This window comes from Mustelus asterias, chromosome 19 (assembly GCF_964213995.1).
Source record: "Mustelus asterias chromosome 19, sMusAst1.hap1.1, whole genome shotgun sequence".
Lineage (NCBI taxonomy): Eukaryota > Metazoa > Chordata > Chondrichthyes > Carcharhiniformes > Triakidae > Mustelus > Mustelus asterias.
In genome coordinates this window covers 80486494-80506506 of record NC_135819.1, presented here as the reverse complement: position 1 = coordinate 80506506, position 20013 = coordinate 80486494, and the positions used below count along the sequence as shown (strand labels likewise).

The following is a 20013-nucleotide window of genomic DNA, read 5'->3' as shown; positions in this document are numbered from 1 at the left end:
AGGGTCTCCTCCTATCAAATTGTCTCTTACCTTTCCCCTGCTCTCAGTAAACAAGACTTTCCTGGTTGTGATGTTGAGAAAATGATTGAATCACAAACCGTGGGCAGCTCTGGGCAAACAGATTGTTCAGTTCCAATGATCAGAGATGATTATTGACTTAAATAAAAAGCAAAACCTGGGGATGCTGGAAATCTGCAATAAAAAACAGAAAAATGCAACACCTGGGACGGGATTTTCCAGCCGTGTTCATCCCAAAATTGGAAAATGCCGCCTGAGGTTAACAGATCTTTGCATGGTCCACACACCCTCCCCCCCCCTCTCCCCCCGTGGCGGGCAGGGGAGGGGGGGAAATTCCCTCCTTGGAGTCCGGTGTGAGTCTTCTTCAGTCACACAGACCCAAAACGTTAACTCTGTTTCTCTCCATGGATGTTGCCAGACCTGCCGAGTTTTCTGTTTTTATTTTATGTTATTTATTAAGAATATTGACTTGACACTCTCGATCAGAAGGTAATTATAAAAATGAGCTTGGATTGTCCACAGGGACGGAGACCTCTGCAACATCGATGTCACTCACTTATCCTGTGAAGAGGGAGATTCTGCGATCAGGTTGATCAAATTGCCTCTCACAGTGATCAGAGCATTTTGAATTTTATCCGGCTGAAGGAGGATCTCTTCTCTTGTCGCTTCTCCTTCATTTTCCCTGCGCTGTAACCACTACATCCCGTGGTTTCTTGGATTACACAGAAGTGTGACACGATGGCGCAGTGGTTAACACTGCTGCTTCACAGTGCCAGGGTCCCGGGTTCAATTCCGGCCTTGGGTCACTGCCTGTGTGGAGTTTGCACATTTTCCCCAGGTGCTCCGGTTTCCTCCCACAGTGTGGGTTAGGTTGATTGGCCATGCTAAATTGCCCCTGAGTGTCAAGGGGATTAACAGGGTACATGTGGTTATGGGACTAGGGCCTGGGTGGGATTGTGGTCAGTACAGACTCGATGTACTGAATGGCCTCCTTCTGCACTGTAGGGATTCTACGATTAGAGTCAGAGGTTTACAGCATGGAAACAGGCCCTTCAGCCCAACTTGTCCATGCCGCCTTTTTTTTTTAAAACCCCTAAACTAATCCCAATTGCCCGCATTTGGCCCCTATCCCTCTATACCCATCGTACCCATGTAACTATCTATAGATTCTATGAAGTTTGCCGCACTTTCTTTCTAAGCTCAATATTCGGAAATCTCTCGACCAGCCTGAAGCTCTGTCTGAAGTTCATGTCCTGGGAAACACACAGAAAGAAACCCTACAATGCAGAAGGAAGCCATTCAGTCCAACAAGTCTGCACCAACTCTCTGACAGAGTATCCCACCCAGGCCCTAGCTCTGTAACCCCATGTATTTACCCCGCTAATCCTTCTAACCTACACATCTTGGGGCATTAAGGGAGAATTTAGCACGGCCAACCAACCTAACCCGCACATCTTTGGACTGTGGGATGAAACCAGAGCAAAGAGCAAAGAACAAAGAACAATACAGCGCAGGAACAGGCCCTTCGGCCCTCCCAAGTCTGCACCGATCATGTGTTCCTAACTAGACCATCCGTTTGTATCCCTCTATTCCCAGTCTGTTCATGACCCGGAGGAAACCCACGCAGACACGGGGAGGATGTGCAAACTCCACATAGTCACCAGAGGCTGGAATGGAACCCGGGTCCCTGGCGCTGTGAGGCAGCAGTGCTAACCACTGTGCCACCGTGCCGCTCCCAGCACTCGTATGCCATCGTGCCACTGCACAAAAGTCCAAAAAATAATGGGTTTGGCAGACATTTCTTTTATAAACAATTCACTTTGAAAGGATTCGCCTGACCTCTGCTTTTGAGTTGGTGCAAAGTGGTTTCAGATACACAAAGCTACAGAGATGATAGTATTCCTCAGGAGTTACATCAATCATCAAGGGACAGAAGCCATGATACTACGGCCATTATTCGGTCTTTCATCATTTGGGTTTGATTGTTAGGTATTGTCAGGTTAGGTTCATTGACCTTGCTAAACTACCCCTTAGTGTCCCAGGATGTGTAGTTTGGGGGGATTGGTAGAGTGCATGCATGGGGTTGCGGGGATAGGGTCTGGGTGGAGTGCTCTGTCAGGGGGTCAGTGCAGACTCGACGGGCTGAGTGGCCTGCTTCTGCTCTGTGGGTGGAGTGCTCTGTCAGGGGGTCAGTGCAGACTCGACGGGCTGAGTGGCCTGCTTCTGCTCTGCTTCTGCCCCCCCCCCCCCCAACAACTCCCCAACTCCCCCCCAGCAACAAAGAGTTAATGTGGCCCCTCAACATTGACACACAGACCTTTCACCCCTGACTGATGGATTGTGATCTGGAGCAGAAACTCATTGTGAATCTTTCTTCCCTGCTTAACCAAGCGGTGCCACAGCCCAGTAGCACAAACTCTGTCCCTCTCCAACCCCCTGTAACTCCAACCTAGAGCTCAGATGTTTCAGATGTAGAAAGTGTTGCTTGATAGGGTGCTGGAGACAGATCATAGAATCATAGAATCTTACAGTGCAGTAGGCCATTCAGCCCATCGAGTCTGCACCGATCACAATCCCACCCAGGCCCTATCCCCATAACCCCTATACACTTACCTTAGTTAGTCCCTCTGTCACTTAGGGGCAATTTAACATGGCCAATTCATCTAATCTGCACATCTTTGGACTGTGGGAGGAAACCGGAGCACCCGGAGGAAACCCACGCAGACACAGGGAGAACGTTCAAACTCCGCACAGACAGTGACCCAAGCCGGGAATCGAACCTGGGTCCCTAGTGCTGTGAGGCAGCAGTACTAACTACTGTGCCACCGTGCCACCCCAATAGCAACTTTCAGAGCGAATCCTAGGATCTGGGGAAAAGGCGAGTAGTGGGATTGTCTAGATTGCTCTTCAGAAGAGCTGATGCAGACTTGATGGGCCAAATGGCCTCCTTTTCAGTGAGTTTGTGAAACTCAGGATCTTTTTTTGATTCGGCCGTGCGCCCTGCAGAACATTTATTACCCGACTCTGTCCACAAACAATAGCACCCACAGTTACACTCCAGTCATAAATAAGAAGACTTCTGCTGTCACTAACTGGATATATTAGCCACAAAAGGTGAGTGTGAAATTGTGAAAATATATGTTTCTGTAAGAAGCTTTCGAAGCACTCTGGAAAAACATTAATTGCTCGTGCCTCACTGTTAATCAAACAATATACAGTACAGCCTATGTTGATGCTCCAAGCAAATTAAATAAATGTTTGCAAAGTCTAATTTCCATGTCACATATTGGAATCTGTTATTTGGAATTAAACGGGCACCATGAAAATTATACTGTACACGTTTCCTGTGGGAGTTTAAGTAAATGCAGCTTGTTCTGCCTCACTGTACCCTGCACTTAAAACCCAACAAAGGCCAGCTGTTACTGTTGTACATTGTGAGAAATGATGTGAGACTGGTACAGACAGAGTCACAGATCCCAGATCAATATAATATCTGGACGTGAAGTGAAACCATGACACTGGAATCCAGAGTTTGAGTTCATTTTTGATTTAAATGTTAGATTAGTTTTTTGTTCCGGGACTAACATTGCAAACTAAACTTTACTCTTGCTGCTCTGTGCCCTTTGTGAAAATAGGAGCCTCCACTTTCTTCACCAAGTGACTCGTTAGAGTCATAGAGGTTTACCGCACGAAAACAGGCCCTTCAGCCCAACTTGTCCATGCCGCCCTTTTTTTTTAACCCACTAAGCTAGTCCCAATTGCCCGCGTTTGGCCCATATCCCTCGATACCCATTTTACCCATGTAACTATCTAAATGCTTTTTGAAAGACAAAATTGTACCCGTCTCTACTACTACCTCTGGCAGCTTGTTCCAGACACTCATCACCCTCTGTGTGAAAAAATGGCCCCTCTGGACACTTTTGTATCTCTCCCCTCACACCTTAAACCTATACCCTCTAGTTTTAGACTCCCCTACCTTTGGGAAAAGTTATTGACTATCTAACTGATCTATGCCCCTCATTATTTTATAGACCTCTATAAGATCGCCCCTTAGCCTTCTACGCTCCAGAGAAAAAAGTCCCAGTCTACCCAACCTCTCCTAATAACTTAAACCATCAAGTCCCGGTAGCATCCTAGTAAATCTTTTCTGCGCTCTTTCTAGTTTAATAATATCCTTTCTATAATAGGGTGACCAGAACTGTATAGAGTGCAGTTCTTCATGTATAAGCCACGATGGCAAGTACAGAGAGGCTGTTTAAAGCTAAGCTCAGTAACCTCCACCCATTCCCAACCAGGGTCATTGGCAACAGTCAGGAGCAGAAGCTACAACTCACCCCCCCCTCGCTTGGTCACTCTCTCCTCAACCCAAGGTTTCCCAGACACTGGATTTTTTTTTAGTTTAAGTTTAGGGTGGATAGAAAGAAACTTTTCCCCTTAGCAGAGGGGGCAGTAACCGAGGGGCCATAGATTTAAGTTAAGGGGCAGGAGATTTCGAGGGGATTTGAGGAAAAAATGTTTTCATCCAGAGGGTGGTGGGAATCTGGAGCTCGCTGCCTGAAAGGGTGGTAGAGGTGGGAACCCTCACAACATTTAAGAAGCATTTAGATGAGCGCTTGAAATGCCACAGCGTACAAGGTCATGAAGCAAGTGCTGGAAAATGGAATTAGAATGGATAGGTACTTGACGGCCGGCACAGACATGATGGGCCGAAGGGCTTCTTTCCATGCTGTAGAACTCTGTTGGCGGGAGTTTACAGCCTCACTCGTCCTGAAACCATAATATCCCGCCCGACGTCAATGGACTGTCCGTAGTCCGCCCCTTCCCCGCTCCGATTCCTGTGGCGGACGGGGCGGTAGAATTCTGGCGTATGACTCTAAATTAGAAAATCCACCTGGGACTTCTTCAGTTTATAGACAGTTCCCTTGTTTTTATACTCAGTGCCCCGGCCAATGAAAGCAAGCATGCTGTATGCCTTCTCAATCACCTTACCCACCTGTGTTGCCGCTTTCAGGGATCTGTGGACCAGTACGCCCAGATCCCTCAGTATGTCAATGGCCCTGAGGGTTCTGTCATTTACTGTATAATTCACACCTAAATTTGATCCTCCAAAATGCATCTCCTCACATTTGTCCGGATTAAACTCCACCTGCCATTTCTCTGCCCAAATCTCCAATTATATATATCCTGTTGGATCCTCTGACAATCCGTGTCACTGTCTGCAACTCCGCCAATTTTTGTGTCATCCGCAAACTTACCAATCAGACCACCCACATTTTCCTCCAGATCATTTATATATATTACAGCTCTGGAGAGAAGGTTTGCGACTCACTGAACTATCCTCACAGACAGCAGCACAGGCACGGCCTGAATGGTCTCTTTTTGTGCCGTAAACATTCCAGAATAAATAGTTCAATTGAAAGTGCTGGATGCCTGAAATACAAACGGAAAACCACAGGTCAACAACTGAGAGGGGGAAAGACAGATTATTGTTTTGGATGGAGACTAATGAGAGATCTCAGCCCAAAATATTAAGTCACAAGCTTTTTCCCAGGGTGGAAGAGTCAATTACTAGGGGGCATAGGTTAAGGTGCGAGGGGCAAGGTTTAAAGGAGATGTACGAGGCAGATTTTTTACACAGAGGGTGATGGGTGCCTGGAACTCGCTGCTGGGGGAGGTAGTGGAAGCGGATACGGTAGTGACTTTTAAGGGGCGTCTGGACAAATACATGAATAGGATGGGAATAGAGAGATATGGTAGGGGTTTTTAGTTCAGACGGGCATCACGGTCGGTGCAGGCTTGGAGGGCCGAAGGGCCTGTTCCTGTGCTGTAGTTTTCTTTGTTCTTTAATCAGTTTTATTTCAAATCCTGTCGAACCCCCTGTGCACTGCCAGCATTTTCTGTCTTGGTTACAGAACTGGTTCACCCCTGCAGTGATTTACTTTGAAGGAAAAACAATTTGATTTGATTTGATTATTGTCACATGTGTTAGTACACAGTGAAAAGTATTTTTTATTGTGCGCTATACAGACAAAGCATACCGTTCATAGAGAAGGAGAGGACAGGGTGCAGAATGTGGTGTTACAGTCATAGCTAGGGTGTAGAGAAAGATCAACTTAATGTGAGGTAGGTCCATTCAAAAAAGACTAAAGTTTGGGCTATTCTGCACTAATTCTGTTGTGCCAGCTGAAACTTGGCAACACAGATTCCAGGCTGCAGGAAAACCTCACGCATTTTGTGGAAAATCCCAACCAAAGCAGCTTTTTATAAACATGCATTTCTAGCAAAAGGAACATTTTGAGACCAACCGTACCTCTCGATCGCCGTGGGAGACAGAGCGATTGGGAGTCTCAGAGCTAAACAGCTGGCACAGGGTAATCTTTCAGAACTCCTGCCTCGTGGGACGCGACCAAAGTGCTAGAAACAAGATCGTAACATTGCTGCACGCTGAAAATATTAATGAGCCGCTCTTTTGTAAACAGGATAATTCCTCTGGAAACACAGTGGCCTGGGTTTTACTGTCAGGGGTGAAGGAACAACACTCGTTGTTCGCTGCACTAACAGCTGTCCACACAGACTGTGAGGGCTCCTCAGGGTAAATCCTCTTTAATTTGGGGATCAGATTCAGCATGTTTCAGGGGATCTGCGGCATCTCTGAGGCAATTGGAGAATTCTCACTGAGACACGCAGGATGGGGTTTAAGTCCCCCTCCTGGAGGGAGTTCTAAGGCAGTTGGATCAGACCCGAGGCAGGGGCCCTGTCACTTCACGTTAGGCCTGGGAGTGACCTTTCTGTCCGGACGTCACTTGAGACTTTCCACTGGACAATTACTGAGGCTCGCTGAAGGGTCTCACTCCCACCTCGCTGGTATTCAGCCAACATGGACTCACCATGTGAAGGAACCGGTTTGTAATCCCTGTCGGGAGTGCTTGTGGCCTCCCAGGAGGATGGGGAGCTCCCACATTCAAAGGCATCTCCTGTCCAATTGAAGGACCCGGCATTGGAGAAACGGGGGAGGGAGCTTCCTAAGAAGGCCCCCCCGCCGCTCACTCTGCCCTTTCCCCTGACCCCACCCCATTGGCACGGGGCGGCACGGTAGCACAGTGGTTAGCACTGCTGCCTCACAGCGCCAGCGACCCAGCTTCGATTCCCGGCTTGGGTCACTGTCTGTGTGGAGTCTGCACGTTCTCCCCGTGTCTGCGTGGGTTTCCTGCGGGTGCCCCGGTTTCCTACCACATCTCTGGGAATTGGGCCAATCAGTGGCAAGCTCTGAGAATCGTGGTGCGGCCTTCCCGCAGTCGCTGTGCAACACGTCCTGGGGAGCCGTTTATACCCAGCTCCCAGTGATTGGTGCGATTCAGTGGAGCCGTGACGGACGAATCAGAGCCAAGGGAGCGGTGTGATTCTCGTGGCTATAAAAACCTCCGTCAATGAACCTCAAGATCTGGTCAGGAATCACGCCAGAGCCATCGGTGGAATTTACTCCATTTTTCCCATCAGAACCAACACTCTGCCAAATTCTGGTAAGATCGCCGCCATTGTCTTTGTACAACCCCAAGGTTAAAACCTCAAACTCTAAAATTCAGCACTTTGAACCTTATCATCGGAACAAAGGAACTTGAACAAAAATGTGTCAAGCAAGTACAAAGGGTGGAGGAAAGACAGCAGGAGGGACGGGGAAAGGAGTGAGGGAGCGGGAGTGTGGCAGTGAGAGTAAGAGAAAGAGTGAGGGAGAGAGAGGGAAAGACAGTGAAGCGGTGAGGGTGAGGGAAAAGTGAATTATAATGGTACATTATTAAAGTAGCTTCATTATTGAGCATTAACCCTTGTTATGGCTTGTCGCAGCCGTCAGACTTTGAACAAGGGTCCAATATTGGAAAATTATCAAATTAATGGATGAAACATTCCAATCTAGAAGTCCTTTGTACAGAATGACTAAAACTTGGGTGGATTATTGCCTACCAAGTTATCCAAGTCCATCTAACTCTGACAAAAGCAAATTACTGCTGGTGCTGGAATCTGAAACAAAAACAGAAAATGCTGGAAAATCTCAGCAGGTCTGACAACATCTGACAAAGGGTCATCTAGACTCGAAACATTGGCACTATTCTCTCTCCACAGATGCTGTCAGATTTGCTGAGATTTTTCAGCTTTTTCTATTTTTGTTCCATCGAACTCTCGTTAGACAATTTGCATTTATCTTGTGTAACGAAAGAGATCCCAGGACAATTCACAGAGCGCTGCGTAGGTGCCTGAACAGAAAGGAGGAGTTTTGGGCCGAAGGTTAAATCGAAGAGTAGTTTTAGGGAGATTTTCAAAGGGGTCAGAGAGGAACAGAGGATATGTTCATGGAAGGAGTTCCAGGAGAGTAGAACCTGACTGATTGGTGAAGGAGCTGGAGGAGCTTCGATGCTCAACGGTATGATGAGGGTGGGAAAATGGGGTGGCACGGTGGCACAGTGGTTAGCACTGCAGCCTCACAGCGCCAGGGAACCAGGTTCAATTCCGGCCTTGGGTGACTGCCCGTGTGAAGTCTGCACGTTCTCCCCTTGTCTGCGTGAGTTTCCTCCCACAGTCCGAAAGACATGTTGGTTAAGAGGATTGGCCATGATAAATTGCCCCTGAGTGGCCCAAGATTGGGGGATTTTCACAGTAACTTCATTGCAGTGTTAATGTAAGCCTACTTCTAACACTAATAAATAAGCTTTAAACTTAAGGTGTGTAGCTTTGGGGGATTGGCCATGCTAAATTGTCCCTTAGTGTCCCAAGACACCATGGGTGGCACAGTGGTTAGCACTGCTGCCTCACAACGCCAGAGACCCAGGTTAGATTCCCGGCTTGGGTGACTGTGTGGAGTCTGCATGTTCTCCCCGTGTCTGCATGGGTTTCCTCCGAGTGCTCCGGTTTCCTCCCACAGTTCGAAAGACGTGCTGGTTGGGTGGATTGGCCAAGCTAAATTCTCCCTCAGTGTACCCGAACAGGCGCCGGAGTGTGGCAACTAGGAAATTTTCACAGTAACTTCATTGCAGTATTAATGTAAGCCTACTTGTGACACTAATAAATAAATAATAGATGTGTAGGTTAGGAGGATTAGCGGGATGCATACATGGGGTTATGGGGTGGGGCCTGAGTAAGATGCTCGATTGGAGAGTTGGTGCAGATGGGCCGAATGGCCTCCTTTTGCACTTTAAGATTCTATGATTCAAGGTCACCTGTATCTGCCTTGCAATGAATGTCAGTATGATGTCTGGAGCAGGTGGGAGTTCACACTGTATCGGCCAGTGACCTGACCACTAACTACAGACAGGCAAGCTTAAAATGTAGCCTCTAATTCTCTAGATTGCATTTACAGTAATCTTCTGAAGCAGGTACAACACTTTCCTATCACCTTATCATAAGAAACTAGAAATGTGATTTTAAAAACATTAGTAGTAATTAATTAAAACATTAAGAGTTGCACTGCTACATCACGAGGAGTTAACTACACCCACGGGAATCATTGCTTTATTGCTTCTCCACTTTGTGTGAATGAATATTTCTCACATTGGCAGTGGCCATTCTAATCAGTCACTTCTGATGTAATACGCACCGTGGATGGGATTTTCCAGGCCCCCGGCAGCGGAGATGGCTCACCATTGGCTGCCGGTGGGATCTTACAGTCCTGCCAATGTCTACAGTGTTTTGTGTGGCTCACCCGTCCCACCACCAGTGAACCCGCCACCGCCTTTGGCGGGACCAGAGGATCCCACTGGTGGGAAGAGCTGGAAAATCCCATCCTGTGGACACCGAGTGGTAAATTTTCCAATCCCACCAGCTGCGGGAATCTCGGATGGTGGGACAGACAATTTTACAGACCGTTGAAAGGTTTCTTGAACTTGGGTGAGAATTTCGGGTCCCCCGGGTGGACGGGGCCGGAAAGTCCCACCCTCAATCTTGCATCTAAAGTGAGTAAAAATCAGGCACATAATTGAAAAGATAAAATAATGAGGATAACAGTTATACATGAATACTGGAAGGGGAGGCGACGACCCAGTGGTATTATCACTAGACTATTAATCCAGAAGCTCAGCTAATGTTCTCGGGACCCGGGTTCAAATCCCGCCATGGCAGATGGTGGAATTTGAATTCAATAAAAAATGTTTGGAATTAAGAATCTACTGATGACCATGAAACCATTGTCGATGGTCAGAAAAACCCATCTGGTTCACTAATGTCCTTTAGGGAAGGAAATCTGCCGTCCTTACCCGGTCTGGCCTACATGTGACTCCACAGCAATGTGGTTGACTCTCAACTGCCCTCAGGCAACTAGGGATGGGCAATAAATGCTGGCCAGCCAGCGATGCCCGCATCCCATGAATGAATAAAAAGAAAGAAAATCTCACATCTTTCTGAGGATTGTCAACACGTTCTTACTTGAGAAAGGATGTCTTGGCACTGGAGAGGGTGCAGAGGAGATTCACTAGGTTGATTCCGGAGTTGAGAGGCTTGGCTTAAGAGGAGAGACTGACTAGACTGGGGTTATACTCATTGGAATTCAGAAGAATGAGGGGAGACCTTACAGAAACATATAAGATTATGAAGGGAATAGATAAGATAGAAGCAGGGAAGTTGTTTCCACTGGCGGGTGAAACTAGAACTAGGGGGCATGGCCTCAAAATAAGGGGAATCAGATTTAGGACTGAGTTGAGGAGGAACTTCTTCACATGAAGGGTTGCGAATCTGTGGAATTCCCTGCCCTGTGAAGCAGTTGAGGCTACCTCACTGAATGTTTTTAAGGCAAGGATAGATACATTTTTGAACAGTAAAGGAATTAAGGGTTATGGTGAGCGGGCGGGTAAGTGGAGCTGAGTCCACGAAAAGATCAGCCACGATCTTATTGAATGGCGGAGCAGGCTCGAGGGGCCAGATGGCCCACTCCTGCTCCTAGTTCTTATGTTCTGCAGCGAATTAATTCAGAATATTTTGACTTCGACTGAAATACTCTCTTGTAAAGTACAAAAACCTCACTTACAGCAAGATGCCAACAACTACAATGAGATGAACAATCAGCTAATCCTGTTTAGCTGACATTGGATGAGAGGGGAGTGTTGGTCAGTAACTGCCTGATTATCTTTGAGGAGTGTCACTGGTCCGGTGCAGTCACCCCCTCTTCTGTTCAACTTTCCAATTAAATTGCCACCCACATCCGCTCTCTCCGTCCCGCACTGGAACATTTGGCACCGCAGTCTCTCCCTCGTAAACACCAACGCTGCCAGGCTGACGCTGCAGAAAACCTCCTTTCTCCAGTAAAGTAATATGTTTTATCCGTATTTAATTACCAACAAATCTCCTGTGGTGTTACCGTGGTGACTCTGGGGCATCACTTTCTGCTTCTTGAAGTGAAGCAATAGAAAGTCGCAAGTTACAAGGGTGCAGTTTCCAAGAGTGAGCGACTTAACCAAACAGCCGATTCACTCGCATAAACAAGCATAAATTCCCTCCAAACAAAAATGACTTAATAAAAAACTCTTAAACATCATTGTTCGAGGTTTTTAACATTAAAGAGTCTGAAAAAACTCACCAGTGGTTCAGCCGAGAAATTTTTAATTGGATTTTCAACGTGCAATCTCATCTGGAACATATTTTAAAAAAAGCCATTTTCTTTCTGTCCATCAACAAAGGGACCGTGGTCACAGATCCACTTCTGCCCAAATTGTTCCAAATAGAAAACGGTGTTTGTTATTTAAATTTAATGAAATTCTTGGCATGCCTCCAGTGAAGTGTTGACAGTTTAACCGCCAGCTTTTTGGAAAGTCTTTTGAAAAGACTCAGTTCCGTCCCCGTTGGTATGTAAGCTGCACGCTGGGTGACTGTGCCAACTGCAAATGTTCCCATCGCAAAAACGCACTTCAAAGTTCTCTCCAGCCGCTGTGGCCCGACGGAAGCTCTGAGGACGCAGGTTCAAATCCCACCACGGCAGCTGGTGGAATTTAAATTCAATTGATAAAATCTGGAATATAAAGCTGGCCTCAGTGGCGGTGACCCTGGAACTATCAGTGATTGTTGTGAAAACCCATCTGGTTCACTAATGTACTTTCAGGAAGGAAATCTGCTGCCTTTACCCAGTCATAGAATCCTACAATGCAGAAGGAGGCCTTTCAGCCCATCGAGTCTGCACCAACCACAATCCCACCCAGGCTTGATCCCCATAACCCCATGGCATTTACCCTAGCTTGTCCCCTTGACACTAAAGGGCAATTTAGCATGGCCAATCCACCTTACCTGCACATCTCTGGACTGTGGGAGGAAACCGGAGCACTCGGAGAAAACCCACGCAGACACGGGGAGAATGTGCAGACTCCGCGCAGGTTAGTCTGCCCTACATGTGACACCACACATAGCAATAGAATATAGAACAGTACAGCACAGGAACAGGCCCTTCGGCCCACGATATTGTGCCGAACATGACACCAAATGAAACTAATCCCTTCTGCCTGCCCTTGGTCCGTATCCCTCTATTCCTTGCACATTCATGTGCTGATTTAAAAGCCCCTTAAACGCCCCTGGTGTACCTGCCTGCAATGTGGTTGACTCTGAAAAAATGCCCTCGGAAATGACCGAACGCGCCACTCCATTCCGGGGCAGTTAGAGACGGGCGCTGACCTTGCCAGTGACGCCCACATCCTATGAATTTTCATTCAAAATGACAGATAAAAATTTGATGATGTTATTGTGAGATCTGTGATTTTCTGAATTATGCATTTCTGTTTAAAATCCAATTCTGAACATGATAAACATGTTGTTCATGAAAAGACACTCTTTTACCAAAAAGCATCTTGAGTGATTCTTGTGTGTAAGATTGTGAGGGGCACGGACAGAGTGGATAAGGAGCAGCTGTTTACTGAGTTAAAGGGTCAGTTACGAGGGGACGTAGGTTCAAGGTGAGGGGCAGGAGGTTTAGGGGAGATGTGAGGAAAAACACAGGCCAGGAGATTTAAGCGGGGCCGGATTAGTGCGATCCGTGCTGGGCATCCGGCCCCAAGCGTGCCTCCCAGTGCTGGATTACTAGCACTATCAGCTCTGCATCAGAAATAGGCACAGAGTTGCATTGCGTATTCGAGAGGACATTTTAATGTCCTTTAAGTATAATTAGCGGGCCCGGGACTGGAATCATCAGGCCCGCTAACCTCCCCGCTCCCCTCTCTCCTCGCCAGGAGTGGTTCACTCCAGCGGGGTTTACAGCAACCCCACTAACAGGGAGCTGGCAGCCTGACCCCACTGGAGTGAAGGGGAAGCAATTGGGGCCCCCCAGAGGGTCGGGTGGCAGGGGGTGCCCTCACCTTTTCTCCCCCTTTGATTCCCCTTTCCCCTCCTTTTCTCTGCCGTTTGGCCATTCACACCTTCTATTCTCTCTCTGGGCTGCCATTAGCAGCCTTTCCCCTTGTTTTTGTGGCTATGACTCATCTTTCATTCCCTCACCCTACAGTATAAATATCTCCCACTTTCTATACGTTTAGCTTTGATAAAGGGTCATCTGAACTCGAAACATCGGCTCTTTTCTCTCCTTACAGATGCTGCCAGACCTGCTGAGATTTTCCAGCGTTTTTTCTTTTGGTTTCAGATTCCAGCATCCGCAGTAATTTGCTTTTATCACTCAGAGGGTTGGAGGGGTTGGTGGAAAAATTCTTTCATCGGCTGGCTAAGCCAGCATTTTTGTTGTCCATTCCTAATTGCCCTTTGAGATGGTGGTGGTGAGCCGTCTTCATGAATCGGCTGCAGTCCCTGTGGTATGGGTACACCCACACCGCTGTTAGGGAGGGAATTCCCGGATTTTGACCCAGTGACCATGAAGGAACGGCGATATATTTCCAAGTCAGGATGGTGAGTGACTTGGAGGGGATCTTCCAGGTGGTGGAGTTCCCAGGTATCTGCTGCCCTTGTCCTTCCACCGGCTGGTAAAGTCCAAAGGTTTGGAGGGTGTAGTCATCGACTCATCGAATCTACAGTGCAGAAGGAGGCCATTTGGCCCATCGAGTCTGCACCAACAACAATCCCTCCCAGGTCCCATCCCCATTATGCCACATATTTAACCTGCTAATCCCCCTGACACCAAGGGGCAACTTAGCCTGGCCAATCCACCTGAGCTGCACATCTTGACATCTTTAGTCAGTGGGGCCTGGGTGAGTGAAAGCGTTGAGGTATTACTTAACCAGGAACCAACTCAGCAAGCATGGGACGCGATAGAGTAACAGGACTTGGTGTGAGTAAGGACATGGGCAGCAGAGCTTTGAATGCACTCAATTGATGGATTGTAGAATGTGTGAGAGCAGCCTGCAGTGTGCTAGAATAGCCGCGTCTGGAGGTTCCAAAGCGATGGGTGAGGGTTTGAACTGCAGATGAGCTGAGGCAGGGGAGGAGTCGGTTGATGTTACACAGATGGAAGTGGATGATCCGAGTTAACTTTGGTAATGTTCTTTCTGTTGAGTTGGGTGTTTCAGTTTAAAAATGATCATTAATAAAAAAATACTGCTTCATTGTATTTTAGTCTTCAGGAGGTTCAGGTAACTTGAGTCCCATTCTGTCGCTGCCAACCAGTTGGCATTGTAGAAGTGTCAGAGACCCTTTCACAATTGGTGAAATTGAGATCCTGTAATTTGAACTCTCCAAAGAGCGAGGAAGCTGGTGGAAGGGGCGATTGTGGCGAATCTATCCTAGAATCCCTACAGTGCAGAAGAGGCCATTCAGCCCATTGAATCTGCACCGACTCTCTGACAGAATATCTTATCCAGGCCCTCTCCCCACCCTATCGCTGTAACCCCACCTATTAATCATGGCTAATCCATCTAACCTGTACATCTTGGTACACTGAAGGGCAATTTAGCATGGGCAATCCACCTAACCTGTGCATCTTTGGACTGTGGAAGGAAACCAGATCGTTCAGAGGAAACCCATGCAGACACGGGGAGAACTTGCAGACTCCACACAGTCACCCAAGGCCAGAATCAAACCCAGGTCCCTGGTGCTGTGAGGCAGCAGTGCTAACCACTGTGCCACCACCATGTCTGACTGTGTTTCTTTTGGGTGGGTGACATCAACAAGCTCCTAAAAATTGGGCTGTCCTACCACAGACAACACTGCTCAATAGTCCCTCGCTGGGGTTTTTAATGTGTAAATCCACCCCCCCTTTACCCTGCTTTTGGATCAGGCGCCCAACCCAGCTCCTGCCCATTGCTGGAAACCTCTCCACTGGTTGGCAATGTCAGGGAGCTCTCCCAACACGGTGTCACACTATTCTATTGCCCCCTCCCACCCCCAACCCCCATCACTTCCATTCCCACCACCTGAGGCAGTAAAGTTCTGGCCAATGGATTCCATTGTCAAGGGTGCCAGTTAAAAATATCGTAAACTTTTTGCCCTCATGAGTGGAAAAGTGCAGAAATTGAACCAATGGACATGTGGATGAGGAGAATGTTCCCCAGGATTGAGAGTCCACCTCATCATACACGGGCTGTCTGCTGTGTGTCACCATCACGCCAGTGCTTGCTGCACTGTTGAGATGTTGTGTTTCTTTGCACTAAGACACTGCTGGTAGGGTTGATACTAATGTTGTCTCTCTTTCTCCCACCTCATCCAGTGCCCATTTCAGCTGGCTCCAGTTAGACCGAAGAGTGTTGGAACATGATTTCCCGAAAAAGTCAGGACCAGTCGTGTTGTATTTCTGCGTGAAGTAAGTTACCTCCGAATTTTATATTTATCATTGGGAACCAAACTGCTTTGTGCTGAATGACATTGTAAACACCCCTGTTTAGTTCATCCACTAAATGTTACCTTTGTGTAGCGCCCGTACTTGGTGCAGATTGAGGCTATTTGCATTCTTCAAACCCAGTATTTTGTTTGGTCACGACAGAAGATTTTATTTTCCCTCAAAAGGGAAATGAATTAATATTAAATCGGGAAAAATTTGCAATGCTACAGGGAATGGGCGAGATTAACTGAGTTACTCTAAAGAGATAGTAAGAAGCCTCACAACACCAGGTTAAAGTCCAACAGGTGTATTTGGTAGCACGAGCTTTCAGAGCGCTGCTCCTTCATCAGGTGAGTGGAGTGGAGCAGCGCTCCGAAAGCTAACGTGCTACCAAATAAAGCTGTTGGACTTTAACCTGGTGTTGTGAGGCTTCTTAATGAGCCCATCCCAGTCCAACGCCGGCATCTCCACGTCATGGCTACACCTAGCCACTGGTATTGCAGGGCTCTGTTACGAGAGACACTAAATGAAATAAATGAAACCATATTTTAGACCATCGCATCGGAGCCTTGAAGAGAATATGTCTGGAAGTGACGATAAATTAAAAGGTTTTTGATGCTTTATGTGTCACATTGGCTACAAATTTATCTTAGTTTGTTGTTATGATACTAAATGTTGTCCTTCCGCACTCTTTAAAACACTGCAACAAATCAGGATTCGCATCAACTTATAAGGTTTGTCAGTTCAAATAAAACACTTGAATGCCAGATTGCGAGCAAGGTGTTGAACTAAACTCCAAGTCTGATTTTCTTTAGCTGCTCTGGGTAATGCATTTGCTTCAATGATCCGTTGTCTGACTTTGTAACATGATGAGGTTAAAACTGCATGACCTGACCATACCCAGTCAATCGCTTTTCCGATTCGCCCTTCCGACTGGGTACCTCACCCACCAGCCACCTGTATTGGGAATCCTGTACCCACCGTTTGTTTTAATGGATAATAAAAATCACCGGCGGTGGGCGAGTGTTTTTCCAAAATAAGTTCAGAAAATGGTGGAAATGCTCAGTAGGCCTGACAGTACCTACAGGGAGAGAAAGAGTTAATGGGTCAGATTTTCAGCGCGGGATTGCAAAGCCGACACGCAAATGAGTCCCAGGTTCCAACCCTGTGCCTGTCACCCTTGCGACACTATTGTTAAATTCAAATTTGGGGTGGCACGGCTGCGCAGTGGTTAGCACTGCTGCCTCACAGCACCAGGGACCCGGGTTCAATTCCCGACTTAGGTCACTGTCTGTGAGGAGTTTGCACGTTCTCCTCCCGTTTCCGCGTAGGTTTCCTCCGGGTGCTCCGGTTTCCCCCCACAGTCCGAAAGACGCACTGGTTAGGTGGATTGACCATGCTAAATTGCCCCTTAGTGTCAGGGGGAGTTAGCAGCTTAAATACATGGGGTTGCGGGGATAGGACCGGGGTGGGATTGTTGTCAGTGTAGGCTCAATGGGCCGAATGGCCTCCTCCTGCACTGTAAGGATCCTATGATTCTAAATTACTTCATTGGCCAGGAGGTGAGCTTCGTAGCCAATGAGAGGCTCTGAGCATCTCCAACAAGGAAGGAGCTGCCTGCCTGGGGTCAGAGACAAAGGCAGGTGGGAGCCATTTTGGAGGTTGCCTCTGCCTTGCTGTAGAGGGCAGGCAACTCCCCAGAGAGCCAGCAGTGTCTATGGTGATGAAGAGGATCTTGCAGGTTAGGTGACAATGGAACACTGGGACTGGTGTGAGAAGGTCCAGGAACAGTCAGTTTTAATTAAGGAGAGAGAAGGTTTCTGATGGTCCAACAGGGAACCTGCTACCTGTGAGAAAGTAAAAGTGAAGGTAAGAGTTTTATAAATTTTCTCAAATAATTTAATTGGTGCTCGAAATGTTGGTCAGTGGGGTTAGGTGTTGCACGTGTGAGATGTGGGAGATCCGTGACACTTCCAACGTCTCAGGTGACTATGTCTGCAGGAAATGCACCCAATTGCAGCTCCTTCCAGACCGCATGGAAAGGTTGGAGCAGCAGTTGGATGCACTTAGGAGCATGAAGGAGGTGGAAAGCATCATAAATAGGAGTTTTAGAGACATGGTCACACCGAAGGTGCAGGCAGATAGATGGGTGACCGCTAGAAGGGGCAGGCAGTCAGTGCAGGAATCCCCTGTGGTCATCCCCCTCTCTAACAAGTACACCGTTTTGGATACTGTTGGGGGAGATGGCCTATCAGGGGATACCAGCAGCAGCAGCCAGAGCAGTGGCACCACGGCTGGCTCTGTTGTTAAGCAGGGAGGGACAAAGGACTAGAGCAATAGTTATAGGGGACTCTATAGTTAGGGGTACAGATAGGCGTTTCTGTGGATGTGAAAGAGACTCCAGGATGGGATGTTGCCTCCCTGGTGCCAGAGTCCAGGATATCTCTGATTGGACAGAAAGCATTCTGAAGGGAGAGGGTGAACAGCCAGAGGTCGTGGTACACATTGGTACTAACGACATAGGCAGGAAGAGTGATGAGGTCCTGCAGCAGCAGTTTAGGGAGTTAGGTAGAAAGTTAAAAAGCAGGACCTCTCGGGTTGTAATCTCAGGATTACTCCCTGTGCCACGTGCCAGTGAGGCTAGGAATAGGCAGATAGTGCAGCTCAACACATGGCTAAACAACTGGTGTAGGAGGGAGGGTTTCAGATATCTGGACCATTGGAGTCTCTTCCGGGGCACATGGGACCTGTACAAGAAGGACGGGTTGCATCTAAACTGGAAGGGCACAAATATTCTGGCCGGGAGGTTTGCTAGTGTCACACGGGAGGATTTAAACTAGTTTGGCAGGGGGGTGGGACCCAAAGCAAAGGTGAATTAGCTGAAGGGGAACCAGAGAGCAGGGCCAGTAAGACCCAGAGAAACAGGAGGCAGGGTGGGGTTGCTAATCAGAGAGGGTCTGGTGGACTGAAGTGCATTTGTTTCAATGTGAGAAGTGTAACAGGTAAGGCAGATGAACTTAGAGCTTGGATTAATACTAGGAACTACGATGTTGTTGCCATTACAGAGACTTGGTTAAGGGAAGGACAGGATTGGCAGCTTAACATTCCAGGATACAGATGTTTCAGGCGGGATAGAGGGGAATGTAAAAGGGGTGGTGGAGTTGCACTACTGGTTAAGGAGAATATCACAGCCGAACTCAGGGAGGTCACCTTGGAGGGCTCATACAGTGAGGCAATATGGGTAGAGCTCAGGAATAGGAAAGGCGTAGTCACAATGTTGGGGGTTTACTATAGGCCACCCAACTGCCAGCGGGATATTGAGGAACAGATATGTAGGCAGATTTTTGGCAAGGTGTAAAAGTAGCAGGGTTGTTGTGGTGGGAGATTTTAACTTCCCCTATATTGATTGGGACTCACTTAGTGCTAGGGGTGTGAATGGGGCAGAGTTTGTAAGGAGCATCCAGGAGAGCTTCTTGAAACAGTATGTAGATAGTTCAACTAGGGAAGGGGCCATACTGGACCTGGTGTTGGGGAATGAGCCCGGCCAGGTGGTCGATGTTTCAGTAGGGGAGCAGTTCGGGAACAGTGACCACCATTCAGTAAGCTTTCAGGTACTGATGGATAAAGATAAGTGTGGTCCTCAAGTTAAGGTGCTAAATTGGGGGAAGGCTAATTACAACAATATTAGGCAGGAACTGAAGAATGTAGATTGGGGGCAGATGTTTGAGGGCAAATCAACATCTGGCATGTGGGAGGCTTTCAAGTGTAAGTTGATAGGGATTCAGGACCAGCACATTCCTGTAAGGATGAAGGATAAGTATGGCAAGTTTTGGGAACCTTGGATAACGAGAGATATTGTGAGCCAAGTCAAAGAGAAAAAGGAAGCATTTGTCAAAGCTAGGAGGCTGGGAACACACGAAACAAGTGTGGAATACAAGGAAAGTAGAAAGAAACTGAAGCAAGGAGTAAGAAGAGCTAAAAGGGACCATGAAAAAGCATTGACCAGCAGGATTAAGGAAAATCCCAAGGCTTTTTATACATATATAAAGAGCAAGAGGGTAGCCAGGGGGAGGGTTGGCCCAATCAAGGACAAGGGAGGGAATCTCTGCGTGGAGCCAGAGGAAATGGGCGAGGTATTAAATGAGTACTTTGCGTCAGTATTCACCAAAGAGAAGGACTTGGTGGATGAGTTTGAGTCATGTTGAGATCAAAAAGGAGGAGGTATTGGGGTTCTTGAGAAACATCAAGGTAGACAAGTCTCCAGGGCCTGATGG

At 47.5% G+C, this 20013-nt stretch overlaps 1 protein-coding gene across 6 annotated transcripts in view; it reads left to right on the top strand.

Annotated features, from left to right (window-relative positions):
- frmd4a (FERM domain containing 4A) overlaps positions 1-20013 on the top strand; it is a 395474-nt gene that overhangs the window by 169253 nt on the left and 206208 nt on the right. For all 6 annotated transcript variants that reach the window (XM_078235965.1, XM_078235964.1, XM_078235961.1 and 3 more), the window contains exon 4: positions 15629-15721. In XM_078235965.1, coding sequence (XP_078092091.1) covers positions 15629-15721 — 93 coding nt within the window. The remainder of the gene's footprint in view (positions 1-15628; positions 15722-20013) is intronic.